A 21,288-nucleotide genomic window follows, 5' to 3' on the forward strand; every position below is an offset into this window, starting at 1 on the left:
CATGCTCTTTGCTAAAGCAGTATTTTTTTTAACCTCACAGCCAGCTAAATGATACAAACTAAATGAAAGGACAGCATCTTAAGCAGAGAGAAATCATTATCTATGGTACATTAAAGATTAATCGACCAGAAATGGAAGACATTACAGTGGACACAGCTGATACCATGTGTTATTTTTGTTTGCAGAAAAATTTATATTTCATAAGGAACATTAATAACAGATGAATTCAAAAACTATGACAATCTGTGAAAATGAATAAAAGATTTATATTGTAGTCAAGAGAGCTGAAGTTAAAATTTACATCTCGTATGTTTTTCTTCCAAGCTTTAAAGAAAACAAGTTAATCCCAGTATGCCCAAACCTGTTGTTTCAAACTAATTCATTTAAAGAACATTAACTGCAGCCCCAGAAAATAAATCAATAAATAAATGCTAGGATAGTTGTCTTAACTTTTGAAGAGATGTGCTTTTAAAAACCCTGGCGTCTTTTTTCAATAAAGAAAATTCACATTAGAATCTCTCCACTGGTTTCTTCTAAGAAATAAGGATGCATTAGAACTTTAGAGGCAGGAATGATATAGTGTTAAGTTATAGGCATAACAGAGCAGAAAACTGCTAAATTCTTTCAAAAAGTTAGAAACTAAAAATAGGAAATTGAGAATCAAACATTGAATATGCTGTGGCTGTATGCAAAGGTATTTTAAATACAGGATGTTAATGGGAGCACCTCAAGAACTTCAACTTATTGGGTTGAATCTCCCAAATTTAACTATCTGTAACGTTTTGGGGTATCAACCTCTGATATTAAGGTAGATTATGGACAAACAATTTAGTATGATGGAAAATAGTTCTACTTTGAAAGGCTGAGCATTTTTATAGATTATTTCTCCTGCTTTGCAAAAAAAAAAAAAAAAAAAAAAAAGATTTAGGATTGCCTTGAAAATTGCCAGCTAAGTTATTTGAGTCCTCAGAAACAGCCTGTGTTTATCTAAATACCAGGATTTTATGTATGGGTTGGAGCCAGCTGTGGTTGTCCCTGAGCCCTGCCTGTTCCTGCATTCCCTCAGGGCCACATTTTTCAATGGTGTAAAATACTATGTTATCAAGCTGCAGGAACTCATACTGTATACAGGATTGTTCTTCTGATTTCCTTAACCTGCCTTAAAGTTAATCTTTCAAGCTTAATGTTTCACATATTAATGTGGGTAAATGATGTTCAGTAAATTCCACATTCTTGACATTCTTTTTCCAGGAAATATACTCTTAAGAACTGAATAATTGTCAGTACCTTCACAGCACCTAACTAATGCTACTCTTAAAAATACATTGTGCTCTAACTTCCTACTGATTTATACATTATCTTCCAAGAATGCTGTGAAACACTTTTAAGTAAAAGATAGAGGCAAAAGGAAAGGAAGAGGAAACCCAAAATGAAACAACTAAGCCCAATTACATGTACAGAGATTCTGTGAGGTGTAGGCGCAGTATATTTTACAACAATTTTTGCAGTTGTTGAAAGAGTGGTAGTCAGTTATTTTAATGAGCTTACTATATTCTTCTTTAATATGTTCTTCATGAGCTATGGCTGAGCTCGGCACTAGCCATGTAACAGTCACACATCTCTTGGTGCTCTCAGTTTATTTTTCATTTATGATGTGCTAGTAAAACGTCTGTATTTTAACTTTTATGCATATTGTTTTCCTTGCCTTGTCTTCCAGGAAATCAGTGATTTGGATGTGCAAGAACTGGTGAGAAGGTCAATTGGAAGGTTAACAATTATTCGACAGACATTTCCTGTCCCTCAAAACATAAGTCAGCGCTGTTTCCGTGGCAACCACAGAATATCTTCATCACTGTGTGATCCAAAGGACCCTTTCTCCCAAAGCATGGAGGTAGTTTACATACTGCTCTATTCCCACCTGGGAACTATCTTTGTAGTTAAGTTCAATGTTATGTTATGTTAACAGCAAAAGGAAAACTAGGAAGAATGTGGGCTCCTTTGAGGGGGAGGTTCTTGTGACGGGAGATGCTGAGAAGGCAGAGATACTCAATGCCTTCTTTACTTCCGTCTTCAGTGAAAAGGCTCTCCCTCAGGTTTCCCACACCCTGGAGGTTAGTGAGAGGGTCTGGGGAATGGGAGACTTCCCTTTAGTCAGGAAAGAAGACGTGTGTGAGCGGCTAGGCAGTACTAAGGTCTCCACAAGTCCATGGGACCTGATGGGGTGCATCCACGTGTGCTGAGGGAGCTGGCGGAGGTCATTGCCGAACCGCTCTCCATCATTTTTGAGAGATCTTGGATAACAGGGGAGGTCCCTGAAGACTGGAGGATAGCCAATGTCACTCCGGTCTTCAAAAAGGGCAAGAAGGAAGATCCGGGTAATTATAGGCCTGTCAGCCTCACCTCCGTCCCTGGAAAGGTGATGGAACAGTTTGTGTTGGATACCATCTCCAGACAACTGGGAGAAAAGGAGGTTATCAGGAGCAGTCAGCATGGGTTCATCAAGGGGAGGTCGCGCTCGACCTACCTGGTGGCCTTCTATGATGCTGTCACATGCTGGGTGGATGGGGGAAGAGCAGTAGATGTAGTCTACCTTGATTTTAGAAAGGCATTTGATACTGTCTCCCACGACATCCTTATAACAAAGCTGAGGAAGTGTGGGATAGACGAGTGGACAGTGAGGTGAGTTGAGAACTGGCTGACTGGCAGAGCGCAGAGGGTCGGCGGCAGCGGTGCAGAGTCTGGCTGGAGACCTGTGACCAGTGGTGTCCCCCAGGGGTCTGTGCTGGGTCCGGTCTTGTTCAACATCTTCATCAATGACCTTGATGGGGGGATAGTGGCCACCCTCAGCAAGTTTGCTGATGATACGAAGTTGGGAGGATTGGCTGACACGCCTGAAGGCTGTGCTGCCATTCAGCGAGACCTGGACAGGCTGGAGAGCTGGGCAGTAAGAAACCGGATGAGGTTCAACAAAAGCAAGTGTAGGGTCTTACACCTAGGGAGGAATAATTGCATGCACCAATACAGACTGGGGAATGAGCTGCTGGAGAGGAGCTCTGCAGAAAGGGACCTGGGCGTCCTGGTGGACAACAGGTTGGCCATGAGCCAGCAGTGTGCCCTCGTGGCCAAGAAGGCCAATGGCATTCTGGGGTGCATTAAAAAGAGCGTGTCCAGCAGGTCGAGGGAGGTGATCCTCTCCCTCTACTCTGCCCTGGTAAGGTCTCATCTGGAGTACTGTGTCCAGTTCTGGGCTCCCCAGTACAAAAAAGACAGGGATCTCTTGGAAAGAGTCCAACGGAGGGCCACAAAGATGGTGAAAGGCCTGGAGCATCTCCCCTATGAAGAAAGGCTAAGTGAACTGGGTCTATTTAGCCTTGAGAAAAGACAACTGAGAGGGGACCTGATCCAAGTTTATAAATATCTGAGATGTGGTGGCCATAGTGGTGAGGCCAGTCTCTTTTCATGGTACGTGGAGACAGGACGAGGGGAAACGGACATAAACTGCAGTATAGGAAGTTCCGCACGAATGTGCGTAAGAACTTCTTCACGGTGAGGGTGACGGAGCACTGGAACAGGCTGCCCAGGGAGGTTGTGGAGTCTCCTTCTCTGGAGATATTCAAGTCTCGCCTGGACGCCTACCTGTGCGACCTGGTGTAGGGAACCTGCTTTGGCAGGAGGGTTGGTCTCGATGATCTCTAGAGGTCCCTTCCAACCCCTACAATTCTGTGATTCTGTGATTCAAGATTTTTCCCCAGAGGCTTAGTTAATTTAATGTTTGTTTTTCATGTCCTTTCTGACATGCATTTTAATGGTGACTGGGGAAAGTAGTTGGGTGGGAATGAGCAACAGTTCTGATGGACAAGAACGCATGCACTCCACAATTAAAAAAAAAAAAAAAGTTAAAGAAAGCCACCTGATCTCCAGGCAGCGTGGTCATTTTGCTACCCTGATCTCAGCCTCAAACATCTTGCCAATAGAAAAGCCTTTATTGGGGACAATATCATCTGTTCCATATCATCTGTTTTAAGTATTTTTGTGGAGGTACCTCAGTCTGTGTCTGTGTTCCTAAAAGGCCTTCATTTTGTAGCTGTCAATTACAAATCCTATCAGTGATTCTGTAAGTTGTAGTTCTATAAATTATAAGAGCCTTCTTATCAGCAAGATCACAATCATGAGCAAGTCCCTCTCTCTCTCTTTCATATGTCTGTTTAGACTTTGTCATTACAAAGCTATGGCAAATAAGAAATGTGAAACTGGCTTAAAATATCTATTTATTTACTTTGTGAAGTCATTTGTAGACTTACAGTAAGATGACTATATTGGCACTGGTGCAGGAGGAGCATACCTGACTTAGCAGCAGAGAGAAAAGTTGTGGTGCTGAAAGGAAGGAGTGAAAGAACAGAAAAGAAATAGGAAATTTTAAAAAATTGTTATAAGTTGCCTAAAATGAAAGATGTTAAGGGGGAAGGAATTGTGGCCAGTCTTGCCCTGTTTCAGGTTAGCAATAAAAACCATTGTCTCACTAATTGCTCACAAAATAGCCAGTAATCACCTATTGATGATATGAAAAGCTTTGGCCATATTATGCTGTACAGTGGTCTTATTAGTAGTTCTAAAATAAATGTTCAATGGATGCACAGAATATCAGTAGAGGCTATTTAGGAGCTGTGTAAAGTCTTTAAAGTCTGTGTCATTCTGTTGTGGCTGCATGGTCCTAGGGAAAATGTTTGGAAGTCCATGGATCATACATAGAAAGTGAGGAGATAATTACATACAGCCACTAGAGATCACAAGGAGCAGTTTTCATGAACTAAGTTACTTACTAGAGCAATGCAGAAAACAGAAATTCTGTTAATAATCCTTCCAGTACTTGAAGGGAGCATATAAACAGGAGGGGGAATGACAGTTTACAAGGGTGGATACTGATAGGTCAAGGGGAAATGGATTTAAACTAAGGCAGGGGAGGTTTAGGTTAGATATTAGGAGGAAGTTTTTCAGTCAGAGGGTGGTTTCACACTGGAACATGTTGCCCAAGGAGGTTGTGGATGCCCCATTCCTGAATGCATTCAAGACTGGGCTGAATGTGGCTCTGGGCAGCCTGGTCCGGTGGTTGGTGACCCTGCATGTAGCAGAAGGGTTGAAACTGGATGATCTTAGCAGTCCTTTTCAACCCAGGCCATTCTATGATAATAAGAGACTTCACATTTTGTTTGTTGCTCACTTCAGCTTAAATTTTATTTCCCCACATCAGTGAACTTATTCTAGGAAAGAAAAGTTCTAGAAATCAAAAATTTGTTTTCTACACATTGGTAAGTTCCCTTTAATGTGTTAGGTGGGACCACATTACACCTTATGCTATTCTTCTTGATCAAGAATAGACCATAGCTATTCGATCGCTGTAATCTTCCTTTGAGGCCTTCATTAAATTTCCGTTCAAAGGAATTATGGAAGTTTGATTTAAATGTTTGCACAGTTCAGTTTCTATGTTCTTGCTTTCCCCAAGATGGCTGTCCTTCATTAGTAGCCAAGTGAAACAATGATAAACAGTGAAAGGAAGTATCCCCTGTGTCTTCATATGATGCACAGAATCAAATAGCTTTCAGGTTTGTTAGGTGTTTCTTTGTTCTCCTCAGCAATATTATAAATTAATTTCTATTCCAGTGGGAAGTTGGAACAGTTTATGAATTGAAATTCTAATGCTTTTCTTATTCCACTGAACTGTGACTAATCAAAAATATTCTTTGGAAATCATGAAGGAAGATTTTTTTTCTTCCCCCTCTCCCCCCGAAAATACTCCCCCTAAAGGCTGTGTGAATAATTAATTTATTTCAGCACCTTAATTAAAATACTGAAAAAGACCATGGTAAAGGTCTCTGGGATTGTTCTACTCATAATGGCAGTTCCTATAAATCTGTGTTGCTTTGTGAGCCTCAGAAAGCACAGGAAGTTTGCAAAGTTCATTATCATAATTTTGTCTAAAAGCCCTGTGCAACAGTCAAAAGATAAGTAAAATAAGTGTAGTTAATCCAGATAAGTCACTTAGTCTCATTGCTAAAGAAATGTGGGGTTTTTTTCCTATAATTTGGAACAAAAATTCATATCTGGTTTCTGAATTACATCAGCGGGATGTTAACCAATTACATATGGCATGGTAATGCAAGTGTCCAGACGCTAGTCTGAGAGATTCAGAATAGATTAAGTATCAGTAATGGATACCAAGCAATGAATTAATTGTCCCAGTAAATATACATGGAATTGAATAAAAATGTAAAGTGACTTTAAATTGCAGCCCTACTGTGTGTGTGTCAATACAGTTACTAATGAAGTATAGTCTGGCAGTGGAACGGAAGAGTGATTTTGAGATCCAGAAATTAATTGTAGTGTCTTTATCATTTTATTATCAGTGATTGATTGCTGTAAATGTTAAGCTGTACTATTAGTAAAAGAATAACAATGCTTAATAATTGCTAAACTCTGTACCCTTGAGCCCTATTAATACTTGATGAAGGACTAACTATATTTCTCTTGGATTAGTAAGTGCATTCTTCCTCATGAACTGTGAAAACAGTCTTCCATTCCCATGATGTTAGGATCTGAAAACTACCTTGAAAGCAATGTCATTTTCTTGGGAAATGATGACTTAGCATCTGTAGCCCTTCATTTACCAGTTTAGTCTTGTTAGCAAGCTTATTGCCTGTTCTCTCTAGAGATTTTTTTTTTTTTTTTTACTTTGGTGAAGGCATATTTAAAATAAACATGTCTCATAGCATAGCAGTAATTCCTCTTTCTCCCACTAAAACAAAAGTCCCCTTGCTGATGATTTCTTTGGGGAAATATGGATTTAACTGAAAGGCTTTGAATATTTTATAGTTCTAGGGAATAAATAGGTAAATCATCCAAGTTATTTTAAAAATACTCAATTAATCTAAACTCAGATCCTCTGTCCATACTTCTAATCCTGTCATGCACAGTTATACCTAGCCTATGCATCTGCAGGGAAGCAAATTAATTCCTGTGTGAATACTGAAATGGAAATTGTCAGAACCATTGGTATTATGGAAGGAGTCCGAATAAGAATTAAGAGCCAAATATCAGAAACAATGAGTAAAGTATTACTGTCATTTAAAGAAAAAGATATATGTGTATATAAAGATCATAAGATCTCTGCATTTCTGATTCTAACAACATGGAGTTGAAAAGGCAGTAGGGAATCCTGGGAGTTTGTTGGGAGGAAAAAAAGCAGACCATTAGATGTCCTTCAGTAAGACATAGAGGGCAAAAATATTCTGGCAAGGTGGGCAGGCTGATCACCTCCTTCCTTGATGCTAGGCCAGGGAGGAATCTGTTGTAAAAAACCTTTTTGTGAAAACTGTACGGAGCAGATTGCAAATGACAAAAAAAAAAGGTATATGGATTGGGTTGGACAGGAAGAGAGGTGCTTTTTTTTTTTTTTTTTTTTTCTCCCCATTTTAAGTCAATTTGCCAAGCAGTGTCTCAAATCTTCAGCATTATTGTGTTTCCTTGGCATTTATCCACTCCTAATAGCTGTGAGACTTTCCCAATCTTTGGATATTTTCAAGAAGCAGAGTAAGCGTATTCTCCACAAAGTATAAGAATTTCCTGTTGTAAGGACCCTTAAAGGCTTTGAGCAGAACTGCTATACGGAGGGACCTTCACACAGAGCAGTCATCTTATTCCACAATTCTAGAAAATGTCTTTTGGCATGTCTGATGGAGAAAAAAAGTAAATATATATCAGCAACTGTGGCTCAGTTAGGAAATTGCTGATGGCTAATTTGTTTTCAGGGATTAGAAACGCTCTATAGCTCCATTGGCAGAACAGCTGAGGAAACAGAGCTTCCCTCAATCACCGCAGGAGGCCCTATGGCTTCAAATGACCAATAGATTATTTACAAATAGTATTCTCATAGGTCCTTCTCAATTTTGAACGTTGTCTCTTACTGAGCACTTGCATTCAGGAGCACTGATGTCTGGGGTTTTTTTTTTTTGTACTGAAAGGAATTAATAGCCATTGCCAAATGCCCTGATACGAAATGCTGTAAACTTCACAACTGGAGGGCAACCGTACACAGAGGAAAGATTTCACTGGGTCAGATTTTGTACAGTAAATTGCCTCTATTGCAATTGCCTGAAGAAAAAAAAAATAAGAAAAAAGAAAAAAAAAATACTAGAACGATTTATTTTTTAATTTTTCACAGTGGCTGCTTTTTAAAAGAACAGACAGCCTTAAAAAGAATTTGATGGTGTTCAAAATGTCTAACAATGGAAAAAATGAAAGTTCCAGGCATCTGGATAAAAGAAGTATGCTGATTCTCACAAGTGGGGCTTTTAATCCTTCCTGTAGCAGCAATTGGACTACTTGTACTTCATGTGAGTGTAGTTTGTTGCTGCAAATCAATTGTAGCATTACAGCCCACAGCCACTGTTTCTACCAGAGCCAAAGAGGGGACATTTTTACTCTTGCTGTTTCTTCTTAATACCAAATAAGTCATTTAATTACCAAGGGATTATAGGTGAGGCAAAATAAATGACAAATTCTGGCCGCTGTCAGGAGACCACAAGTAATGTGCTGTTACTCCATTTATGTTTTTACAGATTTCCAATCTGTACATATATGACACTGTCCTTCTGCTAGCAAATGCCTTTCATAAGAAGCTAGAGGATAGGAAGTGGCACAGCATGGCCAGCCTGACATGCATTAGGAAGAACTCAAAGCCCTGGCAAGGAGGACGATCCATGTTGGAAACCATCAAGAAGGTACCTTTTTCTGTACTTCATCATCATTGATTTTTTAAATACCTGCATTAGTATTTACTTCTCAGATGTGTAGTATTCTTACTCAGTACTAGTGGTGTTTTTTCAAAGCAAAAGTTTTTATATGATCTCAATATCTGAATGAAACCTCCTTAACTGTTTTTCATGTCATCCTTGTATATTGTTTTTTCACCAAAAGTAGCAAACACTACTAGAGACTAAAATTCCATTGAAAAAAATATTGCAGATTAGAAGGTAAAGCTGAAAAATGTACTAGATTTACTGTTTATGGCAGAAAAAAAATTGATAATTACACTCAATTGATGTTCTGTGAAATTTGTTGTTGCACTGCTATTGAAATTAATATAGTGGAATAATAGAAATGAAAGTAAGAAGTCTGAAGTCTACATCATGTCATTACAGAACATTTTCTTACAATAGGCTAGGCAATGCTTTATCCAGTGTTAAGCTCTCACTACTTCTCTGTGAATATTACTTCATACCTAAATAATGCTCCTTCCCAAGACTCTTTTACTGCTCTTCAGCTTGAAATATATTTTTCCTACTTATACCTTCTTATCATGATATTTAAAGACCAACATCTTTAAGAGGCAATTCTCACAGCCTTCAAGGCTGTGAGAGCCTTCATGTGATTATTTAGTCAAAATATGCATAGGTTCTTCGTTTACCTTTCTCTGTAAGGTATTCTATTCAGCCTTCTCATGTTATTGATGTCATTAATAAAACTGCCTTTTCATTTGGCTGCATGCACTTTCTAGTAATGTATATTTATTTACACTTAAATGCTGTCAGTACCTCTATTGTAAAGTCAAAAAAAATAGGACTGTTTCAAAAAAAAAAAAAAGTTCTTTATTTATTGCTTTCATTAAAAGGACATAAAAATAATTTAAAATATAATATTGTTTCAAGAAGTTGCTGTTCTGTATTAGGTCTTTAACTACACCAGAAATTACGATGATGCAGACAAAATGTAAAGCTCCTTTGAACACTGTTTTTTGTTGGTTGTTTTTTGTGTGTTGTTTTTTTTTTTTTTTTCCCAGTCCTAAATCCAGTTCATAGTAGCTCCCAGATAACAGTTCAAGGCTTTCTTTGTTGTCTGTCCTCAGTTTCCTTCTAATAGCTGAAAGTCATGAGACTGCAAAGATAATCCAGGAGAGAGGCAGGTTTTGGCTTTAAGTGACTCTAAAGTAGTATTGCAGGGCATTTTCAAATCCACGCTTGGAAGTCTCATGTATTTTAAGCTTCTTTTCAAGCAAGGCTAACTCTGGAATTTTCATTATCAGCATGCACTTTGTAAATATTATGGTGCACTTTTTCATTAATAAAGGTGTTCCTACTTAATCAAATTCTAATAGGAAGCCTGAACCACAAAAGTCAAAATATCCACTTCCACATTAGAATTAGATTTTACTATCTGAATTGGGGTTTAGGAAAACTCTGATAGCCCTGCTAGCAACTCTGAATTTGCTTTTGAAATGAAAACCAATAAAAGGACTGCTGACTTTTTGCATTTACAGTTATTTGCTTTCTTGTGACATTTCTGGATGTGAGACTGATTTTGTTGTCCTACATAAATGTCCTTCGTCCTGTGTCTTACCACCACTGCATCTTTTTGCACCTCAGACAGACAGGGTGTATTCCATTTTTGCTACACTGCCCTTTCAACCACATCCAGTTTATCCTCTTCAAATTCCCACCTCCCTAAAATGATGTGATTAATAAAATAAATTCCTCCTGTGACCATCTTGAAGATCAGTTTGCCAGGAAATGTGAGTAGAAATGGTCAGTAAAATATGAAAGGAACTCAAGAAAGCAGGAGCAAGTGGATATTCAGAGATGTGGTTAGCTTGCTAGAAAATGAACTGAAAGTCATGAAAATTCTTGACATGTGCGGGTAACCAGGCTTATTTCCTGTTGCTTTTGGATTTCTCTGCTATTGGAATGAAATGGCTTTGATAGTAAGCCATTTTACAGGTGTAAATGAAAGAATCCAAAGTACTTCTTATACACCGCACTGTGCTGAGATGAATTTCGGGAAGAAACATGATAAAGTTCAAAACCAAAATGAAACCTACAGTTACAGACAGAAATTTCCAATGTTTATGCATCTTTACCAGAGAGCTAAAGATTGCCGCTAAGTGTTGGAATTCTGTTTCAGTTTTGTGATCTACTTTCTCTTTGAATTCGCTCAAGTGATTATGTAGAACCTTGAAATCACAATTGTTTATTTTGAAATGAAAACAATGACAGTGATAAAGTGACAGAAAAAAAGGTAGTGAAAGGTAAAATAAAAAACATTTAATCTCTCTGCTTGAGAATCCTTCCATTTTTATCTTTTTTTTTTTTAATCCTTTTTTTGTCAATTTTTTTTTTCCTTCCTGGCCTTATGGAACTGGAAGCAAGTGAAATAAGAAGTATTTCTCATAAATATACCATTCATTTTAATCTTGACAGAAAACAGGGGGGAAAAAATGGCCAGATGTCATTTGAACTGTTTCAGAGTGAAAGATGCTGAATTTTCATTTTGAAATCACCACTGTTTCAAGAATATAGCATATACTGTAATAAGAAGATATTGCTATAGCTCAGAGCAAAGATATAATGTACATTCTAAAGAGTCTCTGCACATTTTTAACTGTGCCTTCAGAACAGTAGCTGGAATTGCAGTCTTCCCCATCCTGCCCCTCAACCCCTTGTGATTTTGGTGGGTGTCGCATTGTAGTGGTGGTGGGGAAACAGTTAAGGAACAGATGACCCTGCTTTCCCTAGAAAAGGACTAGCAGTGAAGTAGCTGTTCTCCTGTTCTCAGCAGCAAGTGGAGGTGGTGTTGCCATCTACTGCTGGTCACAGCTGAGCTCTTCCTTGCTTCTAAGAAAGCAGAAAAAATGAATTCTAGAGAAAGCTTTTCTGGAAGAAAATCTGTCTTCTAGAGTCAGAGATCAAGAAACGGCACTATCTGGCAGCATTTTAGCTGCCAGGGTCATCTCCCTCTGATTTTCAGAGGGAAAAATAGGAAAAGAGATGGGAAATCTGTGTAAGCTACACACTGAGGAAGGTAAGAGAAAGGGATGCTGATTTACCTTCAGCACCACTTGCTAAAAATAGCAGAAATCTGACTGTAAATAGAGAAAATAATTTCTTTATGATTAATGAGTTAACATGGAACAGCAGAGAATGAGGAGCATTTAAAGAGTTTCAGAGATTTCTTGAAATAACAGAATGGGTACCTGAATCATTCCCTGTTGAGTGATTTTTACTGTTGAATATTGGATAGCAGGGTCACTATTTCTAAAAAAAAAAAAAAAAAGGTCCAAAATCTCGATTACAGTGTGAATTCAACTGATTGAATAAAGTCTAAAAACCATTTTAAGGCCAATAAAATTAATAAAAAAGACCTAATATCTGTTTCTATGCATTTTGGAACTGAATATATAATTAGATTCATCAGGAAATACAATCCAACTAATGAATTTGCCCCACTCTAGCAATTATATATAAATTCACTTTTCTAATAGGAACTATCCCAAAACACGTGCCACGTTGTATATTTCTCAGTAAAGCTATTTCACAGTGAGAGTAATAATTATTACTAGAAAATAATACTACTGTTGGAAAAATTAATCTTCCAGAATAGCCTGAAAATAAATATAAGTAGGATTACACGGAGAATCAACTCAGAAAAATGACATCAAGTTAATGCATATATCTTTTCTCTCATCTCTTCATCTGATCCCTTCCCAGTCACATTTGTTTAGCTCACTGACAAACAACAAATTTTTAGTGCTAGCAGCAGCATAGAGAATATTCCTTTGAGGCAAATGGACTGTAACTTGTGCTATTTCATGAATCATGGACAGGAATTGTTAACTGGTCTCAGATATGTCAGTGATGTTCAGTAATGATGTGAAAAAGATGCCAAACTTTTGTTCAAATAGTAGCTTAGCTTGTCTTTGCAGGCACCTGAAAACAGTGTCTTTGGTTGTGGACTCCAATTTTTTAAACGTCGAATTTCTTCAAAATTAAAGTATGAAATTATATTTGAGGCTTACAGCATTTTTGCTGCCAACAGCCACAAGGAGTTTTTGTTGTTTTTTTTTTCTTATTTGTAAAATATGCCATGTCTGAGCGTAACAAGAATTTGAATAGCAAAGTGATATACTTTAAAACTAATGACTGGTAAGCTGACATTCCCATGTGAAGTCCTGGCTGTTGGGTAAATAATACTTTCTTCGGGGACTTCCTTGCAGTATAATAGTGCCTAAGTGTATATAAACTGTAGTTTATCTTGCCAGTCTAGACAGGACTCAAGTAGGCTTTCACTATATTACCAAGCTTTATAGTAGCTCTGTGAAGCCCAGAGCAGTAATCAGAAACATAAGTAAAACATTTTTGTTCTAACAACTGACATTTCATTCTTCAATTTTAAATGTGTCAGGAAATTGCATGGTTGTGGCTCAACCTCAGAGGAATTTTAGAGTAGATAATAAATCTATCTTTTTCTTTTCCCAAATAGCATTGTTTCTATAAGTTAAATTGAATGAAAAATTTGACTCTTACCCATTGTCTTAATTAATGCTGATATAACTTGAAAAAATCTCATCAGGAAGTTACTGGATCGGTAGCTGTCATAGAGATGGCCATTTCCTCTGTGATTACCTTCCACTACGCACTAGAGGAGGGATATAAAACACCTGCAGTAAATCAATTAAGGGCTTTAGAGGGTGAAAGGACTATGTAGAAAAATGGGAACACTGTCCTGAAACTCATACTCTGCAATATGCTGTGCTGATCCCTCACCCATGAGCAGTAAAACACATAAAGAGGTTTCGTGGGGCACCAAATTCTAGCGGATATCTGGAATAGGGTTGTCTGACCTTCACCGATGGGCTGACAAGGCAGGTTCCACGTAGTGCAAAGGTGTCAGAACCTCTAAGAAATTCGCTACCAGATTCCATTATTGTTTTGTATTATATGGGTGATTCTGCTCTGACTCTTTTTTTTTTTTTTTTTTTCCCCTTACTTCCCAAGTCAGGAGTATTCCCATTCCCATGTAATCTGAGCTCATACTACTCATTTTCAGCTGGACACAGTCTAGGAAAGAAAACTCTAATCAAAAACACTCGTATATGACAAATCTTCAAGGCATGAAAAGATTACCAAATAGATGAATGAGATAATTTGTTGTTATGGTTACTGCCAGATTTCAGACAGATAAAAATAACTTACAGACTTACAGTTTGTATTTTGCTCCAACATTTGCAGTCATTTAAAAATCAAGGCAAGTAAATTTACACGATGATTTGGATTGAGATTCCATTTCAAAATCTGGTAGTGCATCTGTTGGCTGTGCTAGTTAGGGGCCTTGTATGTAATACCGATAATACCAGCCATAGTGATGTGCATCAAAATTGCCCCAGTGGCTCTTGCCTAGTGCAGAATGACACAGAGTCATTCTGCAGAAGAGTATGTAGATGTACTCTTAATCAGAGGTGTTTCTTTTCCTTCTGGCATTTCATGCAAAAAGTAGAGATTATAGAAAAGGTTAAAAATACATTACATCAAAGATATTTTTTTTTTGTTTTTAACTTAAAAAGGCATTGCATGAAATATGCAGAAAATGTTCCCATGAGAATTCAAGTCTCTAATCTTAAAGATTTAAAGGTATTACCTCGATGAGCAAATTCCTCATTTTTATTGTAATTATGTTAATGTTTTACCAAAGGATGACCCCATGCATTTTTTCAGGTCACACTAATCTGCAATGCAAATACTGTACTCCTACGTGCATTTTCTCAAAATTAAAGATATGAGAACAGAGCTATTAAAATCATGATTCAGCAATTGCCAGGTGGTTTGGTATTTTGTTCTGCAATAATTTATTTTCCAATTTTTTCCACTTCACATATTAAAACCTTTAACTGGAGAAGCGATTAAAACTAAAAAACACTCATATTATGTTTTGAAGAAAAGCTATGCATTTTGTATGGTTTTATAAGGATGCAGGTTGTTTTATGTGCATATTTAAAATGTTGTTCAGGTTTCTTCAGGATAAAGTGAGTCAAAGATCTAATTTTTCCCTTATCAAAAAACAGGAAAATTTTTAAGGCTTTCACTGTAGGCATTTCACATGGCTCTGTTGATTTTAGAGTTTCACTTTATCACAGTTCTTATAAAAGGCTGAAATGTGTGTCATGTTGAATTACCCTGGAATATTCTGACTATTGCTGCAGTATGTATCGCCTCTCAGTTCTGATTCTTTATAGTAAATGCCCATGTCTCCTTTTTAGTATTTTAACCCCTTTGCCTAAAATGTTAAGAAAAGCAGAAGCAAGCATGAAAATTGTTTGTTGCTTATCTGATGTATTCCTACTAGTATTGAAGACTTGCGGAGGAAAACAGACAAATATCTACATCGAGATAAACAAATCCCTCATACCTTCTACAGATCAAGCATATTATCTCAAAAAACAACTAATTTAATTCAAAACTCAGCCTGATACCCTGTTGTAGCACGTTTTGAGTGATAAAAGTTTGAAAAAGTTTTTATTTTTATTTTTTTGTATATTTGTCTTTAGGTTTGCTTCCACTAAAATTAGTTGCAAAACTGTTTTTCTTATAGATTAGAATTTCATGTCCTACTTGCAGGAGAAAGAGCAAATGTTGGTGTGCAAATGTGATAAAAGTAAAACTACTGCTTGTATTGAATCTCAGCATTGTTGAATTTGTGAAGAACTGTAGTAAAATAAGAACAATTTAGGGCTCAAAATTTTTAGGAAAATGTGATCTTTAGAAAACTATCCTAATTCTGTTAATTGTATATACGTGTATGTATGGGTGTGTATGTGCACTTGTCTCTGTGTCAGTAGTACACAAATAGCCTGGAGAAACAAAACATAACTGGCTACTTCTGAGCTGTCACTCCATTCTTGTTTTGAAAAAATACATACATGTATTATTTCTCTGTTTGTTTCCCAATAGGGTGGAGTGAATGGCTTGACTGGAGAACTAGAATTTGCAGAAAATGGGGGGAATCCCAATGTTCACTTTGAAATTTTGGGGACAAATTATGGAGAAGATCTTGGCAGAGGCATTCGCAAGGTGAGGCTACATATATTCAATCAAAATATTGTTTTTTCCTTCATTTTTTTTAATCTTTCTTTTGTGCCAACCTGACAGAAAAATATCTGATGGCAGATAACATGTTTATATTTTATTGAGAAGAATGAGAAATGGTAGAAAATTCTTAAATGTATAGGTACCCATCCATTTTACTATTGCAAAGAGGCACTGTTGTCGGTCATGTTAATCAAAATGTTGTTCATAATACACAGTACGTTAACCTGCTGGTAGGCTGTCACAGAAGGCCATCAAAGGCTGTTGTTTTGCAGGCCTGGCAGTCCATTTCAAAAATAGTGGATCTTACATCGGAAGATATTTAGAGCACCCAGATTTATGCTTGATGCTTATGGTTACAGTAAGATGTCTCAGTTTTTAGGTGATTAAAATTTATAGCTACATAGCTATAAAATTCATAGCTAGGAAGAGAATATCTATTGCAAAGTAGACAAAAATTGTGTAATTCCTTGCTTTAATTTCTACTAAATCATCCTGTACTTACAAACTTTTTACAGAAAACATGTAAAGTTAAGTACTTAGCTGCCAGACAAAGATCAAATATTTCAAATTAGATTATTTGGATAAATTGCATACATTTACAGCAAAAGGAACAGACCTCTGCTTGCAAACTATATCCTTAAATTTGTATGAACAGACCTCTATCTGATGTGGAGAATGATGCAGAAGTCACATCATACCTTTTAGGAGAATAGAAGATAGATAGATAGGCTCTTTCGGGAACAACCATTCTTCAAAGATAAACCTGTTGAAAGTTAATACCAGAACTTTTTCATTTAGTGTATTGGATCATACTGTTTTTTATAGGTGAGAAACCTGAAGAGATTGTCTCAAAGCAGTTATCTTAATACATGTATACTGCTTCCATGTGTCAGTGTCACTGTATGATGAAGTACATCATTTGTCTGCATACCTTCTGCAGTAAAAAGATAAGTGCTCTGAAAGAAGAGAGAGATAAATAAGAAGTTAAAATTGACTCTAAACTCCTAGAATTTCTCCTTTGATTTTCATCAGAATTGTTATTCCACTCGTACTGTTCCATTATATCATCTGTTGTCAATAACTTACTAAACACATGTGCCTACAGCTATGTCACCTTGAGCAGAGAACCCGACAGATGCTTCAGAAGCTAAATGGGGCTGGAACTTGTTAACATTTGGAAGGATGCTTTACAAAGCCTTTAGGCAATCAGAATGTTGGATGAGTCTTTTTCCCTCACCTACAAATTGAGCCTGTTTCAACATATTTGTGTTTGATTTATTTTTCATGCTATGCATTTAGGAGCTATTTATTTTTTAGAGCAACTAAGTAGTGTTTCCTAACACAAATCTGTATGACTTAATTTAATTTAATTGATTGCTTTTGGTTCTCTTTTGACTTCAGGCCTTTGCAGGTGAATGCCTGAGTGCAACATTCAGCTGTGTTCTCTCATTTCACAAAAAGATAGAAGGGAGAGAGATCTACGGAAAGAACTTGCAAAAACAAAAATATGAAGGGAATTCCTAGTTTTTCTTACTCTTCTTCAGTGCTTTAAGGCTTATGTTTATAGAGGAAACTAATGAGCAAGGTCACACAGAAGATTGCAAAGTAATGAGAGTGCAAAACAGGCTTTTTGGAACTTCCTTGTTTATCCTTTATTTTAGCTCAAGGACAAAGAGACATTGATTGTCTCTGGGAGGAAGTAATTGGTCAAAGAGAATGGAGTTTAGTACAGAATGTCCTTAGACCATGGAACTCAGTGTTACAAGGCCTTGTTCAGAAGAAAATCAAGGTTAAAAAAATAAGACATTAAAAATGTATATTTTTATTTTGTTTTGCAAAAATTACTTAAAGAGATTCTTTAGGTTGCACTATAAATGTCTGCCTTCTGTTTTTTATGATGTTCTGTAGCAAGTTTAAAAAACAACTATCAAGAGCAGAACTGATTTAATCTGTTTCAATACCTTTTCCTAAATGACATTCAGTGATCCAGGGAAAGCCTTAGAAAGAGTTCAGATGTACTTTTTAGAGACAGGAATTTTTTTTAGATAGACAGTCATGTATACATTGTGAGAATGTAATAATTTTTTCTTAAAATGTCTTTCAAAAAAATTCAAAATAATTCAAATTGAATACTTATTTAGTCACATTTATTTATTTACTTGGACTGTAGAAGAATTTAAAAGAATTGTGGTATTTATAATCAGTGTCTACCCTAACCCTAATAAACAAGCTGGGGATCCTGAAACAATTATATCAGAGATAGAGAAGAAAATTTCTTTAAGGTGAAAATGCCAGATGTTGGTTTTATTCTTTTGACAAAAGGTCATGCGTATTATATGAGAGTTTTTATTTTACAGAATATGATCCTCTAGTATTGGAAGAAAATTTTAATAGTTACAGGAGTGACATACATTTTTGTTAGCAAGACTAACTAAAGTACACTTCAGTTTTTCATGTATTTAGTGATCTCTCTACAGAACTACCTAACCATTTTAACTTCTCAGCTCCAGTGGAAGCAGCTGCAATTAGCAGGCTGACTGAAATTTCTAAACAAATGCATCTTTCCTAATTAAGATGTTTCCAAGTACTTTTGCAGAAGATAATAAAGGGTGAAATCCTAACAGAAGGCCCACTGAAGTCACTGGGACCAGAAGTTCACATCAAGTCAAGTGTATAAAGAATTTTATTTCCTAATGAATAATCAATTGATTTGAATTAAAGCAAGCAACATTTGAAAAAGCCCTCAGATTTCTCGAGTGTCCAAATTCTATTTGGAATCAGTTCTGTTTGGGTCCCAGATTTATTCACTAACTTCTGAAATGTTCACCTGTGCTTAGTGGTTAATAACCCTGGGACTCTAAAATGCAAGCAGTTTAGAAGGCACCAAGATATTGCATGTGTTTGTCCTTACTAGCCCATTTTTACCATGTACCTAGAAGAAGCTGTCTGCAGGTCCTCTCCTTCAACTTCCAGGTGTTATTATTATTCCTGGAAAGCAGTGGGAGCACTGACATGAAAAGTCATTGTGTAAGGGTCTTTCATCTAGAGAAGAATTAACAAATTCAGCAGTGGGATTTGCCTGAAATACAAATTCCTCGTGCTACTTATCTCACTTGGATGTACTGTTGCATCTGTAAATACCATTCATCACTTTACAGACCAGGGATCATTTAATGTATGTGTTGCAAGGGTCAGAAACTTGGAGTAATACAACCAGATTGCTGCCAAATACTGATTTTATTGAAACCAGCAGTGTTTCGGTCCCAAAGGAACTGCAGAAAAACTCTTGCTTTTACATATCATGCTATGGCCTGCGTTTGTGCAGATATAGTTATATCCAGTGAGAGACAAGGGAGTGTTTCTGACATTTCTCTGTTGGCATTTGTCTGTTGGTATTTGACATTTGAGTATGTATTCTTTGACATTTAAATTTCAGTGCGATACTTTTATCTGTACTGTTGAAGTAAAAGCTGCCATTCCTCTGAATAACCATCCAACATACAAATGAATGAAAGGGAGCTCATAGCTCAGAGGACTACTGTTTTATATCTTAGCGGTGTAGAAAACAGCACTGCAGAAATGAAATGGTTTTCATGTTTCTTCCAGTATTCCTTGAAATTCAGAGCAGTCTCATCCTTTGAGCCAGACCTGGAAATTTATAGGATTTTCTTGCTCTTCCCGCACTGTCCATCTTACTACATATGGGAAATTGGAGACGATGGTGCATTTTACTCTGCCTTTCTATCCCTATTAGCATATACCCACCTCCTAAGGATTTTCCTTCTCTTCTTGACATGGGTTCTGTTGGTTCCTCCAGCTAGACTTTGTCTGTCTCCCTCTCTAGACCACAGTGTGCTTATCAGGGCTTCCTTCATATTCATATCACCTGGGTTTGTCTCAGAGCAAGCAGGAAGATGGATACCTTGAGTGGGGTGGCTGAGTTGTCCAGGATTTTTTGAGCCTGCAGTATTTGTCTGGTAGTATTTCATTGCTTTGTCCTAAATGCTTTTCATGTAATAACCTTAAGGAGAAAATATTATGTTATTTTAATCCATGGGGTATCTATAGTGAAAGCATTTTGTGTGTACGTGGGTGAAGAAGCCATAATGCCTGACAGCTGTGGTGTTCCTCCCTCCTCTGCTAGCATGACTGATGAGACCTTCCCTGCAACATCAATTCATGCAGGTTTTTATTTTACAGATTATTATTATGGGTTGTATGGAACATGTTATAGTTGTGATATTTTTTCAAAGACGTGGAAGTTCTTCTACATTTTTTGTTTTCATTCTAGTAAAATGATTACTACTTCTTCCACTTTGTCAGAGAACAGCTGATTACAATAGTGGCTTTCTGTCATTATCTGGTATATCAATTTTTCTCACATTTGCTTTTGCATCAAGAAGCTTTTGCATATTAAAAGAATTTCTCTCTTGGGGAAATTTCTGTCTCTTCTGTTACAGTTAAACCTTTTTTTTGGGGGGGGGGGAGGGCATCTTTTTTCTCTTATTTCCTCTTGCTGCATTAGCTAAAAAAAGTTGGGCAGCTCTACTGACATGTTAGCTAGCACTATGTAATCGCAAAGAATAGACACAGTATTTTCTTCTTGGTTAGCTACATGAAGCAAATTATAAGTTCATGTGTTCTCTTTGTGATCATGATCAAAGGTAGAGCTCCGTAATATGATTTAAAAATGTATATATATCAGCAGTTGGTACTTTAAGCTGTGATCTGTTCCAGCTGCTTTTAAAGGCTGATATGCAATTTATGACGTGACTGAAAGATACACTTACAATTTACAGTGAGTTATTGATGGTGTGTTTTTTTAGTGAGTTGAAAAGAAATGACGTGTCTGCTTTGCCTCTAGTATTGACAGAAACGATAGACCTAGCACAGTACTAACATGATACTCTCTTTAAAGCAACTTTGAATACATAAGTGGCCTGTTAAAAATGAAATAAACTACTTAATGCAGCAGTAAAGAAGAAATTAAATACGTTGGTGCACTGGTACCCACTGCTCCAGTCCAGTGTAATTTTTATACCTGTAACATTTGCTTCCTATATGTAGTGCTGTGCAACGTGTGAACATATAGTGACCAATCCTTCACTTCCTGGTAGCTTCTGAACATCTTTAGTAAGATTGTAGTGAAATTTAATTTGGCTAGGAAGTGTTGGGAATTTGCATTTTATCACAGTGAAATTTGTGTTAGCAGAGATTGATAACTTCCTCGAAAATGCAACTCTGATTAGCTTAAAAGTCAAACTAAATAAAAAGTGTACACATTAGACTTTTGAAGATCAAAACAAGGGAAAACTGCGTTCCTGAATTTTTTAAGTTTAAAAAAATATCTCTCTTTTGCTTTTGTATACAACTTATTATT

At 36.8% G+C, this 21,288-nt stretch overlaps 1 protein-coding gene across 3 annotated transcripts in view; it reads left to right on the forward strand.

Annotated features, from left to right (window-relative positions):
• GRID2 (glutamate ionotropic receptor delta type subunit 2) overlaps positions 1–21,288 on the forward strand; it is a 690,924-nt gene that overhangs the window by 473,828 nt on the left and 195,808 nt on the right. For all 3 annotated transcript variants that reach the window (XR_014882859.1, XM_085222277.1, XM_085222276.1), the window contains exons 6-8: positions 1,718–1,891; positions 8,613–8,774; positions 15,771–15,890. Coding sequence is in view for 2 of the 3 variants with exons in the window: in XM_085222277.1 (XP_085078403.1) it covers positions 1,718–1,891; positions 8,613–8,774; positions 15,771–15,890 (456 nt within the window). In the remaining variant the exon portion in view is untranslated. The remainder of the gene's footprint in view (positions 1–1,717; positions 1,892–8,612; positions 8,775–15,770; positions 15,891–21,288) is intronic.

Source organism: Meleagris gallopavo, chromosome 4 (assembly GCF_905368555.1).
Source record: "Meleagris gallopavo chromosome 4, MGAL_WU_HG_1.1, whole genome shotgun sequence".
NCBI lineage: Eukaryota > Metazoa > Chordata > Aves > Galliformes > Phasianidae > Meleagris > Meleagris gallopavo.